Below are 13718 nucleotides of genomic sequence, written 5' to 3'. Positions count from 1 at the left end.
AAAAAAAAAAAAAAAGATATAACATTGATCCAACAAACCATAGTATCTCAAATTTCAAGCTACAAAGCAGGAAAACAATCTCTACTCAGCCATTAGACAAGCAGTTGGTGCTGGGTCTGTCTTTAACTGTGAGGCTTAATGTGAACAAGCTCACCTTTGTGACTCCAACATGGTAGGCTCCTGGTCGGAGAGGACACAGTTTACCGAGCAACAACACACAGTTCTCTCCATTTGCCACAGGAAGTGTCTGTATCCCCGCCAGGGACTTGTACCTGACAGAGACACACATTCAAATTAGGGGTGCTCAGTCGATAATAGTGATTTTTAAAAAAGAAGTACTGATATAAATCGATACTGACTGTGTCGCAATTCAGACACGTAATATGGACAGAGGTATTGGGTCACGATCAGCTGTTAAACTGTTGTTTAACAGTTGCATTGTTTAGGAGCCAAAGTAGCTCAGACCATGCAAAGTTACAGAGCAGGGTCGCCAACTTACACCAAAGCTTTTGGAGTACTGGCAGCTTCACTTCATGGCTCTCCATAGCTGAAGGCCATGCTTTAAGCATTAGATCACCAGACACAATGCCAAGTGCTAGGCGGAGTAAATCATGCCACCACTGAACTCTGGAGCAGTGGAAAATTGTTCTGTGGCATAACAAATCACATTCCTCTATCAGGCAGTCTGATGGATGAGTCTGGGTTTGAACACCAAACTGCATTGTGCCAACTGTAAAATTTGGTGGAGGAAGGAAAACGCATTATGGACGCATTAACAGACACATTATGAATGGCTGTGGATTTATAATGGGATGTAATAAAGGCTCCTGTAGGTACAATGTGTACGTGTCCTTATAGTCAATGTATATTGTGTGAAATATTCTTTTTGTGTGCTTTTATGGTTGTGGTTACAGAATCTTCCATAGTTCATTTTTTTGCCAAATAAGACAACACCATAAACAAAGTTACACATGAATTCAAATTTTAAACTTTGGTGGCATGGCTTTGTACTGGGAGGGCAGCAGCAAGACCCCACCAAAGAGCAGCGCAATGACAGCAGCTATGACACTGATTAAGTCAGACAAAGCATGAGAAGAAGAAAATTAGTTAAAGTTGGGTTGCAAAGTGACTTGCAGAGGCACGTGCAACTGTGGACCAGTTGAAGTAGCTTAAATAAGGCATGACATGCGATATTTGCAAATCAGAAGAGCATCAACTATGAGTTGCCACTTCGCGGTCTGCTCAGTTATTGCTGGGATTTTCTGTTATAGAAGGTTCTCCTCTGCCTCAGCTGTGAGTTCAATTATCTTCATTTTTTTGGGAACACAAAGTCCTGAACAGCTTCACAAACTCAACAAATACGCTGAGGATCAGAGTTCATGTTACCTGAACAGGAAGACATAGAATGGCATTCTGATTGGATATCCCTCTTTGCGGATCCTAATGGTCTCCATGACACCAGAGTGCCGCAGCTGGCTGTTCACCAGCTCGTCCTCAAACACACCTGGTTGCTAAAGACAGGTGTCCAAAAGCTCAGAAACACTAATGTATGTGCAGGTAAATAACTTTAGATATATGACGCTTCAAGATATACCTTCATGTTATTTGGCTTAATGCAGCGAACGAAATAAGGATTGCACCTGAAATGGAACAACAAAAACATGATAATTTTTTTTTAATGAAAACAATAAAAACCAATTATGATCTGAGAGAGAACATGTGTACTTCACCTCTCCATCTTCTCCACCAGCTCCAGCAGGGACTGTTGAAACTTGCTGCTGACGGTGGGAGCTTGGTATTTTCTGGTGACTGTGCTGCTCTTCCTTATGTGACCTCTCTGCTGACCCGTGGCCTCTGCATGAACCAGGAAGAGGTTTGATACCATCTGGAAACACACAAATGCACAGATTAATACAGACTTTACAAAAACATTGCTTAGCGATTGTGTTGATTAGATTAAGTTTTAAGACCAAGCCGACCTTGTTCTTGCTCTGAATGAACAGGTCCAGGACATCCTGACGCACCTGATCGTAGTTCTTATCCAGGAATTTGTAAACCTGCATCAGTGACAGATGATCACTCTGTTTGTCATTACAGTTCACCACATTTTCAATACTTCAATGAATTATAATACAATGAAACTAGCCAAGAGAATCTCAGTGAGGAGCTTAGTACCTGGTAAGTGACCCGCCCGGCAAAATGCTTAATTGTGAACTCTGGGACCGGCATCTTTGGCTTCATGTACAGTGGATTACTGCCATGGTGATAGTGACACTTCTGAAGAAAAGTGTTGTCTGTTGCCTGTCAACAAATTACCACACCAAAAGTCCCAGTTTTATAATCCATATAAGGAATCTGAAAATCTGTCAGTACTTCCTCCTCATCCTCACCTGCGGGAAACCGCTCTGGTCATCCAGAATCCTCAGTATCCCATGAGGCTTAGCGGCAATGAGGTCGATGCAGGGCTGGTTGTCGTTGAATGTGATGTCCTGCCATGGGATCTGCTCCCTGCTGTACTCCTCCTGCAAGAGGATCACATAAAAGATCATAAAATATTAGTTGCATTATTACCTAAGCCAGATGTTGGCAACCTGCAGCTCATGAGGGACAGGTTAGGGTTACCTATTAATACATATACTATATGCAATACATTCATTTATCCTCCCCCAGTTACATCTGTCATCCACCCGTCTATCCCTCATCCCCCAAGTGCTGCTCTTTTACTCCTGCTGTTTGGTAGGAGGAGGTAAAATGGCTGTTTTGATGTTGAAAGTTGCCAATGCCTGAATTAAGCAAAGGATTCACATGTTTATATGCCACTAATCTACACTTAATGAAAACCATTTGCGTGCATATGATGCCTCAAATATGTGCATTTTTTGTCCTCAATAGTTATAGGACAAGTGCGTGAGTGTGTGCTTTTCATCGGGAAGTGTGACGTGGACTCACCTGTTCCTCTCTGAATACGATCCTGTTAAAGAAGAATTGCAGGTACTCGTTTGCATAATTAATGCAAAGCTGCTCGAAGCGAGGTGAAATAGGGTGCAATTGTGGTTAGCACACACACACACACACACACACACACACACATGCACACACGCACACACACACACACACATACACATATATGGTAATTCTTATGGTAATTCTGTCTCATCATCATGCCTACAAAGTGATTATCCTCTGAGTATCTTTAACGTGCAACATTGTTAAGCCCTCCTTCCTTCCTTCCCTGCTGATAATAATCTGAATCTTTTCTCTTATAGTTATAAGTTATGTCAATAAAAGCTTTGACTGCATTACTGGGAATGCGACGGATTATTTCAAATGCTTTAGCTTTAGCTGTCAGTCTTACATCTGACTTTAGAGTACTTCGGTATACAGAGGAGTTCATAGTCAACATAGTAACTGTAAGGCGTCCAGGCCCCGTGGCTGGAAAACAAGCCGAATCATCACCCCTGCACCACATGTTTAACAGCTGGTATCAGGTGTTTGTGTTGATAAGCTGCTTGTGCACCGCAAATTTGCACACCTAAACTGTCCTAAGAGAAGAGGCTTCCTTCTGTGAGCCTTTCCAAACAGGCCACACTTGTTCAGTCTTTTTTATAACTATACTGTCATGAATTTTAACATTCAACATCCTAACTGAGGCCTGTAGAGTTGAGATGGAGCTCTTGGGTTTTTGCAGTTTTTCTGAATATTGCACGGTATGACCTCAGGGCGAATTTGCTGGGTCGTTCACTCCTGTGTCGATTGGCAGCAGTTTTTAATACTTTCCACTTGTGACTAAGCATTCTCATGATGTAGTGTGAGTGAAAGGTTGCTGCTTCAATTCCAGCCAAAGCCACAAATCCCCTTTGGGGTGGTGTCATGAAGGGTATCTGGTGCAAAACTCTAATGAATCAAAGACGTAGAGCTGCCGGCTGCGACGACCCCATGTGGCAAAGGAGCAGCTGAAAGTAGCATTCCTATAATTCCTATAGAAGAAGTAAAGCTGCCTCTGCCTTTTGGCTTAATAACTATTAAATAAATAATGACAAGGTGCAATATATCATGCACTGTTATTCATCTGTGATTAAGTTTAAAATAATTTTAGAACCTACTAAGGATTCATTGCATTCTAGTTTTTTCTGAGGGGTTTAAGGTCAAACATACAACAAGGCTCCGTTACCTCAAATCCGTAAATGTCCAGGATGGAGATGGAGAGGGTGTGTTGGTGAGGGTACACCTGACCATTGATCCTTTCTGTTAACCAGTGGAAGAGCAGCGAATATAGGATCTTGGCAACAGCATCTCTGGATGTGTGTGAGTGGTGGGCAGCGAGTGACACAATGATATAAGAAATTAAAAAGGAGAAAGAAAACATATGCATTGTTATTAGCAAGAATTTTATTAGGTAAAACTTTAAGACAAAAGGGATTTTAAGATTGCATATGTGTTAGTAATTTAGTGCACATGTATTAGTGTGCATGCATACATAATGATAAAGATGCAAACATGTTATTTAAATAAATTAACGGTAATAAATGTAATGATTTTTTATGCACGGCATGTTCTGTGTGTAACTGTCTCTCACCTGGCATCAATAGCACTTTCTACACTCAGAGGGGTGTAGATCTTGTCCCTCATTGTTTCCTGTGAAAAAACATTAAGTCAGCACGTTTTACGCAGACGTCTACCTGATAATATAGAGTCTCAAGCCTCCTTTCATCTTGGTTTGAAGTTGAAAGGCTTTAAGTTCAAATTAAAAATGGAATTGCACCCAAATTTCCTGCTAATGTGCCCCTCATTGGTGCCTGTTCAGTAACTGTGGTGAGGCTCTCATCTTGGGCTGACAGATCAGGTGGTCTTATCCTCCACCTGCTTCCTGCTTCTTCCAGCCTGTTTTTCCTTTTTTTTTCCTGCACTGTAATATATATTTTATAGAAGCAGAACTTTTTCTTCTGCAATTGAAGAATCACAACAGGACGCCATAAGTTCTGGGCTGAAGAGTTAGGCTTTTCACCCTTTGTTTTTACTGAACTGCTTCCTATTTAACTTCTTTTCCTATATTTGTATCCACTCCTTTGCATCCTTTCAGCTCTTCCCTTCCTTCTACTCTCTTATTCATTGATTCGGGTGTCTTAAACTTGAGATCTGATCAGATAAAGAATGCTTTGAGACTTGAGACCCTCTCTTGCCTAAACACACTTAATTATCACACACACACACACGTGTGCGCTCACACAAAGACACTAATGTGTACACATGATTCCTCCAGTGAGAGGAAATGAGTGGGTACGACTCACCCCTCTCCTGTTACTCAGGCACCTTTGTAATTAGGAATTCAATTATACAAAAGGTCCTTGGTTAGTGTATAGGAGCATGTGTATGTAGAAGATATAAGGTGGGTGATAATTAGATGTTTCTCTCTTTTAATTCTCCCATCACCCTCATTCCTCATCAGAGGCAGCACCAGAGGGGTCAGGACGAGTTGAATCAGCCCTTAAACCGGACAGAGAAACTACTGGACACTTACACATAAAAGAAAATGGATCCAAAAAAGGAAATACTAAGAGGAGAAATACTTTGCTTAACAAAAAAAATATGTTTTTTTTCCTACTTTTTTCATGGATATGATGGAAATTAAGCAAACAAGGAAATACACAAATAGGTGGATGACCAACTGGAACACTTGTATGGACAGTGGGATATTTTAATTGTTCCTTTCCTGGATTTGGTATGGATTCACTTTATTTCCTAGCTGGATGATAATGACCACATCAATAGCTCAAGTACCGGTAATTAAGGATAACAGAATAGCAAATGCGATGGAGGATCCTCTCTTTTTTTGGCTATCGTAAGTCACGTGCAAGTCCTTTAACTGCGCTGTTAACACTGACAGTTCCTTCAAAAGCTCCATCAAACTTTCTGGAGCTGTGAAATCTCTTATGCTGCTTTAAAATAATAAAGGAGATAAGTTCAAGTAAAGCCAGGCTTCTGCAAAGGTTTTTATGCTCTCTGGTTTTAATACTTACTGGTATTGTGACACTTCTCCACACCCAGTTTGGGTTAGTTTGGAATTAATAACAAAAATAGTTTGTTTTTTAATCACACTTGACCATGTGGGCAACAATAAGGAAAAATGGAACCAAATTTACTTATTTGTACTGCAAACAATCTAGGTTTTAAAATTGTCACCACCTAACTGTTTACTGTTTTTAAAGAAGTTCTTTCAGAGCATAAAAAAATGACCAATTTACCATCCTGTCCCAGTTTGAATTCAATGGACCTCAAGAAAGTTCACATGAAAACAAAACAGCATTTCTTCTTTATGCAGGAGAATGTGTAAGGTATAGAAATGAAGACACTAAGATGCAAACAGCAAAGCCTCGTGGAAATAAGTAACCGCGTTCTTTGGACAAAGAGGATTCCCAGCTGGTTAGATTCAAAAACCAGAAGCATAAAAAGTTGAAATCACAACAAAAGCATGACTGACAGATTCACGCCCTGGAGCTATAAGCTGAATCTGGCTGTTCATCTCTGCGGCACACTAAAAATAAAAGAAGTAAAAAGATGCTTTCCCTTTTAAAATAGCATAGCTCAGTCTAAATACTGTATATGAATTTTTTCTGTGTCCTCTGATGTATCGAGGATGTGTGGATGTGTGCAGCCGTTTACATTCATACTTTCCCCCTTGCGAGTCTCCAGCGCTGTGGGCTGCCTCCTGTTCTGGGTTGGAAAAATGAAACCAGTGTGGAAGTGCCCTCAAATTGCATTCTAACTGCAGACCACCAGATGGCTGTAAAAAAGACATTCAGACCTATAGAGGCCTATGAGAAAGAGGACTTTCTGACTTGACCACTCTATACAATTTCCTGCTGAGTTGATGGTTTCAGTCACTCGTTTTAGGAGTCTCCATTTAATGATTAGTTATTAATAATCTCTGGCTCTCTTCCACAGTCTGTCTTTTGTCCTGTCCCCAAACGGTCACAGCAGATGGCTGCTCCTCCCTGAGGCTCTTTCTGCTGGAAGTTTCTTCCTGTAAAAAGGGAGTTTTCCCTTCCCACTGTTCCCAAGTGTTTGCTAACAGAGGGTTATTGTTGTTCTCTGTTTCCTCTGTGTTATTTTAGGGTCTTTAGCTTACAATATAAAGTGTCTTGGGGCAACTGTTGTGATTTGATCCATATATAAAATAAAACTGAATAGAACTGAATTAATTTAGACTGACCCGTTCTTGTTTTTTTTTTTTGTTTTATATATATTGTCTGTGCATCATACTTTTTTGCCCCTTTTACCTTCACTGGCTGAGGCAGATGGCTGCCCTTCCTGATCTTGGTCCTGGTGAGAGACGTTTCCTCCTCAATGATGTCAAGAGCTTAATCAAATTGTGCTGTTTGTGTATAATGCTGCAAAGTCTTGTTTTCACCATGTGCAAGTGATACAGATCATTAAAAGTGACCTATCAAAGGCACATCTGCATTTATTTGAATACCACTAATACACCAACAAAGGTAAAAGCTAAACTTGCAAAACTCAGTTTTAGACTTTTTTTTTCATGCTGTACATTCACTTGAGGATGTCTGCCATTTTGCTGGTAGTTTATCAGCTGGGTCAAAAAAGTTACTGGGTTGAATGTTTGGCTCTTAATAAAGGAATTTTTAAAAAAGGGAACAATTTTAATCAGACTCCTCCAATAAATCTTTGATAAACTGAGTCACTCTCCTGCACTACACAGAGCTATGAGCTGTCCTAGATTTAAACTAAATCAGCAGTGAAGTCTTTCGATAAATAATCATGCACCTCCTTCACAAATGCTGAAGGCTCTCCTAGTTTACAGGCTGCTATATGCACATGTTTGATTTGTTTTTCAATTCTTTCACTTCTAAATTCATTGTTCTGTTTAAGGCCTTAAAACGCAAACATAAACAAAGTATCTTCCAATGTTTTGCACTCCAGTATATTTAAATTCCCTTTGAAAAACATGACATGGGTCATTGGAATTGATAACCATATACTCCACAAAACCCCCTGCTTTATAGAAATAGTCAGCTTGGATAGAAACGATCCTAATAACCGACCAGAGGAGGTCAGAATGAGAAAAGAACCATCCAAGCAGGTCGATGACAGCAGTTTGCCTCTTTCTTGTCTTTCATTCTTTCACTCTGTGTGTGGCATCAACACATGTGTCTCCTTTGTGTCTGCGTGAGCGACACTCTGGGCGATACAATGCCTTTAATGTAACCACAGCTGTGTAAGTAAGGTAGAAACGCTGGCATAGTGCCACATCACCTTCCTGTTGACAATGTAGAAAAATCACCTCCAGGTTCAGGAATGTCACAGACTGCAGTGCTATGCTTGTTGTTTTCAAGCACTGAACGAACAAAAGACAGAACATCAGTGCACATGCAGACGGGACACGGTTTGATACTGACTGTGACTTTGTAGGTGACGGCTTTCTGTAGTCCTTCTGGTGAGATCTGCAGCAGCTCTGCGACTACTCTGATCTCCTGAGTGCTAACCACTGACGCCACCTCCTGGCCATCAGCCTGCAGTTCAGGAGGAAAATAGAAATGCAAAAAGAAAAGAAAAAAGAAAAGAAGAATTACCTGTGGGAAAATCTTTGCTGCTTATCTTACATAGTTTTTATTGTCCTGATAAAGTTTAGTTTATTTTAGAATTTAACTCATTAGTCTAGGTGACTGAACACTTTGCACCTTATTATTATATTAATCAAACTTTTAAAAAAGGGATGACATACGAGAAAAACCTGAGAAATAAAATAATTCACACCTCATGCCTCTGAAAGTAAACATTGCCCAGGTGCAGTATGGAAGACAGGACTCTAAAGATGGACGACTGGTCATCCGCAGTGAAGTGAAGGATTTCCATGGCAGAAAGCAGACGTAGAAAGTCCTCTGCATCGTTCTTCCCTTTTATCCCACAATCCTCTCCCTGTGTGCAGAACGAGAAGACCAGCAGTGCTAAATGTGACCCGAGAAGGGTTTTTGGAAGGGTCGTGACCCAAAATCACTGACAATGATGATGATCAAACTATCTTCTACCTGGTTGAGGTAATAGTAGGTTTCAGCTTCTTGTAGATAGAAGGCCTGCTTCTGCTGCGAAGGAAGACCTGCGAGCATCTCGTAGAAGATGTGATAGTTCCTCTCATTTTTGGCCTGAAGCACACGCGGCACGTTTACAGCGACACTTCCATATACAGAAATAAACAAGCTATCGAGACCTTTGTGTCAGCTTGCCTCACCTGAAAGACGATGCGGGATTTTTCCAGCAGATACTGAGAGGTTATGGCACCACTGATCCTACCACTGGGAAAACAAGGAATCAGAAAACACACGTGAAAAAGAAGCAGCTTCAGAAGTAAAAGAAGCTGGAGTGAGATCAGAGCAGAGGTCAAAGTTTTGCTTGTTGCTTTTTTTAAAAAAAACAACTCACTTCTCCATAAAGACCTCAATGTACTTCCCAAAGCGACTGGAATTATCGTTCCGCACGGTTTTGGCATTTCCAAAAGATTCCAGAAGAGGAGCTGCCTCAAGTATCTATCAGGGATGCCAAACACACAAACAATATATAAACCTTTATCAGATCGCCTTATAAAGGGACCAGTAACTGTAACTGTACAACACACAGGAAAGAAGCTGTTTCAGTGGGAATGTCTGGCCAAATGAATCATAGAAAAACACACCACGGCAAAACACAGTAACCTGATATTCTTATGGCCATTGATGAAAATTACTTGTAAAATATAAAACACGCAGCATGCAGAAAACCCCAACTACCTCAATCTGCACCCAAGGAAAGCCACCGGAGATACAGGCAAATAAAAAATATGCACAAGCACATTAGTCGTCATTACAAGAAGGAAAACTTTGAGTGTCTTAGTTTGCAAATATCCAACTCTGATGGCAGTTCTTTATTCATGTCAGGAAGTGTGTGTGCATACCTGTTGCGCAAGATTCGTTTTGTGAAGTACAGCTGCTAGGTAGCGAAGGATGAGTTTGGTGGACTCAGTTTTTCCAGACCCACTTTCCCCACTGAAACACAGTAACAGAGTCTCACTGGGAATACAGAAAACCCATCAACACGGCAATGAAAACAATCAAGAACTGCCCCAGTGCTTAGCTGAGCTGGAGACAACTTTTCCTCAGATAACCAGCACCTGGAAAGTTTGAATATTAGTGCATACAAACTGAGCTTATGAAACATTACAATGCCCAGTTTTTAATGTTTAAAATTTGTGTGTGCTTTTTCAAAGCACAAATACAAAAAGCTTTATTGTTATACAGCCATGATGGGTTAATTATGAGGTGCCATTTCCATAAAGGAACACTTTGGAAACACTGATCTCAGTGGAAAGAAATGATGCTGATATCTACACAGATATGGACTGGGCAATGTGCTCAATGAAATGATGGCACATCAAGTGATAGAAATGATTCCATGCATGCCTGACTACGTCGGGGGGTGTTCCTAATGAGACAGATGGTGTCCTGGGGGATCTCTTCCCAGATCTGGGCCAAGGCATCACTGAGCTCCTGGACCGTCTGAGGTGCAGTCTGGCAGCGTCGGATGGACTGAAACATAATGTCCCAGAGGTGTTCTATTGGATTTAGGTCAGGCAAACGTGGGGGCCAGTGAATGGTATCAGATCCTTAATCCTCCAGGAACTGCCTACATACTCTTGGTACATGAGGCCGGCCATTGTTGAGCAGCAGGAGGAATCCAGTATCCACTGCACCAGAGTTGGGTGTATCAGTGGGTCCAAGGATTTCATCCCGATATGTAACGCCAGTCATGGTGTCAGTGCCTAGCCTGTAGAGGTGTGTCCTCCATGGATATGCCCCCCCCAGACCATCCCTGACCCACCACCAAACCAGTCATGCTGACATCCCAGAAGTTTAACTAACTTGATGGTATACTCTGAATAAAAAGTGTTCATTTTATTTTTGAGCAGTGTAAAAGATTATATTCTTTAATGGTAGGCAAAAATAACTCTGAACTATTTTGATCATCTGTATTCTACTAGTGGAAATACAAAAACAGGTTTGATGCAAGGAAAAGCTCACCAAGTGTGAACATTACCCTGAATTAGAGCACAGTTTCTCAGGACTTCCAGAAATCATTTAGAGCGTCCATTATTTGATCCTTTTCACCTCTGTGGTGGTGCTTGCAGAGTGTTTGACTTAATTGACTAAGTGATGTGAGACAAGGCTAATCTTGCATTAGACAAGGCTTCGGTTCCACTTTTGCATTAAACCACCTGAAAGAGTTTCACACACATGTACACACAGGTCCATTGATCTACCATTGCCAAGCACTAAATACCACCATTATGTGAGCTTGGCCAAAGTGTGTGTGTGTGTGTGTGTGTGTGTGTGTGTGTGTGTGTGTGTGTGTGTGTGTGTGTGTGTGTGCATTTAGGGATGCTGGCACCTTCACCGCATTCCAGCATAGGGTTTCAGCTCAATGGCTGCTTAGCTAAAAACAGGACCATTATTGGTCACTGTACACCAGACCTCAGTTACCCCTTAACACATACTAACTGAAACACAAAGACACACTTGCAAGCACACAGCCCGCACAAATGTACTCACACACGAACACACACACACCTCTGAAACATAACCTGCTCCAACTCAGACCTGGCTGGGCTTTCCTTACAGGTGTCTCCTTCCGAATACGGCTAAAGTGTTCCAGGTTTGTGAGGGCGTGTGCATGTGTGAGTGTGCGTTTATGTGTATATTATGAGTGTCTTTTGTCATATCCAAAAGCATAGACCTATGTTTGTGCAAACCTCTGGATGTCGGTGTGTTTGTTTTCACAGATGAGCGCAGCCACTAAATGAAGTCACACTCAAGTGTTGGTAAATTTAACTTCACTGGTTTATGTGCGTGTGTGTGTTTGTGTGTGTGTGTGTGTTTTTTCTTCCAAGAGATCAGTTCTGACATGGAGCAAAACACTCCATCTTAAGTTTGCTGGCCAGTAAACCACAGACAGACACTCATGAATTTACAAACACTAATCCATCTGTAGATGGAAACCTTTAACCAAGAAGCTTCACGGACAACCTTGAAAGGTTACCAATGATATATCAAAGGATACAAAAGAAAAGCTTCACATTGCAAGACTCAGATGTTAAAAATACAATGCACCGTATAATTAACTGCATGCACGTCTCTGTTGTCTGATTCATATTTACAGAGAAAGTGACTGAAGAGACAATGAGAGTCAGCCCCTTACCTGATTATTATGACCTGTTTTTTTTTGGCATCCATCATTTGGGAATGAGCAGCGTTTGCTATGGCAAACAAATGCCTGAAGGAGAAAGAGATACACAACAAGCCTTCAGACTCTTAAAGGAAGCGCAACAAGGTATTCTGCTTCCGTCTTTCTGCACTTTGATCCTCTGTTGCTGACAGTTATTTACAGCTGTCAGCATGGATGAAACATACTTAATAATTTGACATTTATTGTTTTGTTTTTTAAATATAAGGTTCACGGTTCAACAATTTTAGAGTGAAAATAACTTACGGAGGGTTTTCTCCCAAGGCACAGCCCTTGTACATGAGCACCATGTCTGTCCCATAGGTGTTTTGCATCTTATAGGGGTTCACAGATACCAGAATGCTGCCTATGTATGTCTGGACAAAAAAGAAAGAAGAGGTTCACAAAGAAAGTAATTTTACCATAATGATCGTAGTGTATGTGTGTAGGAACATGTGTCTGTGTACCCTATCTATCCCTTAACACGTGGACCAATCTGGACAAAAACTTTTCATGAACATTGTCACACATACCACAATTATTAATATATGTTTTAAAAACACTTATTATAAATCCCCATTCTTTTGATTTTCTGTGTTACTATATGTGCATTTCACTATCCCCCTGCAAATGCAATCTTTCACTGTTTGTCACGTTCAACATACATCACCTGTGCGGAATTTAAAAGACATCAAAATTTGTATCTTTCGTACGGTGGCCCTGAGAGGCCAAACGGACTGCAACTTAAGAAAACACCAGCAATAAGAAAAACGCTGCAAAAGGACACAAAACACAACAGAAATAGGAAAAAACACAAGGGAAGTGTTTCTGGGGAGATCTGACGGACCAGCTGCAGGAACCAAAATATGCTAAGAATTGCACTGGGAGACACTTAAAAGAAGTGGAGGATCTATCGGTTTTGTGAGGAAAGAAAAGATGAGAGCTAAGTGTGTAAGACTAACTATTAGCTTAAAAATCCGTCATCAGTATTATATGAATCATGATAAAACACGCCTACCATGTTTTGGGTTCCTGGAACTGGTCTGTCGGGTTATTGTCTCCCCAGAAACACTTCCCTTGTGTTTTTTCCTATTTCCGTTGTGTTTTGTGTGCTTTTGCAGCATTTTTTTCTTATTGCTGGTGTTTTCTTAAGTTGCAGTCCATTTGGCCTCTCAGGGCCACTATTCTGAGCGCACGTAAAAAAAATTGAGCGCATGTAAAAAAAAAATTGCAGGTGCAAGTGTTGCATTTTGAGGAGAAATTTATTTTGAGAGAAGAAAAGCTAAATTTGAGTGAACAAAATTCATTGCTGCTTGCAAAAATGTATTTCAGTGTTTGCTATTATCCACACACACACAACAGCAGCCCCTCTCGCTCAGTTTTTGCATTTGCGCTCGCTCGCAATGTGTTGCTCGCGCTCTCAACATTTCTGCCTGTGCGTGCTCAACTCTTTC

The 13718-nt window shown here is 41.0% G+C and overlaps 1 protein-coding gene across 1 annotated transcript in view; it reads right to left on the bottom strand.

Moving 5' to 3' along the window:
- The window catches only part of myo15aa (myosin XVAa), a 48254-nt gene that overhangs the window by 29776 nt on the left and 4760 nt on the right, over window positions 1–13718 (bottom strand). Inside the window, exons 4-13 of the mRNA XM_042228079.1 lie at window positions 12532–12641; window positions 12241–12315; window positions 9944–10034; window positions 9436–9539; window positions 9245–9308; window positions 9045–9158; window positions 8773–8934; window positions 8415–8528; window positions 4577–4635; window positions 4172–4295 (exon numbers count right to left, since the gene is read on the bottom strand). Of these exons, the coding sequence (XP_042084013.1) occupies window positions 4172–4295; window positions 4577–4635; window positions 8415–8528; window positions 8773–8934; window positions 9045–9158; window positions 9245–9308; window positions 9436–9539; window positions 9944–10034; window positions 12241–12315; window positions 12532–12641 (1017 nt within the window). The remainder of the gene's footprint in view (window positions 1–4171; window positions 4296–4576; window positions 4636–8414; window positions 8529–8772; window positions 8935–9044; window positions 9159–9244; window positions 9309–9435; window positions 9540–9943; window positions 10035–12240; window positions 12316–12531; window positions 12642–13718) is intronic.

This window comes from Haplochromis burtoni, unplaced genomic scaffold (genome assembly GCF_018398535.1).
Source record: "Haplochromis burtoni strain Fernald_Lab_line unplaced genomic scaffold, NCSU_Asbu1 Contig_301, whole genome shotgun sequence".
Classification (NCBI taxonomy): Eukaryota; Metazoa; Chordata; class Actinopteri; order Cichliformes; family Cichlidae; genus Haplochromis; species Haplochromis burtoni.
This window is presented reverse-complemented; position numbering and strand designations above follow the sequence as displayed.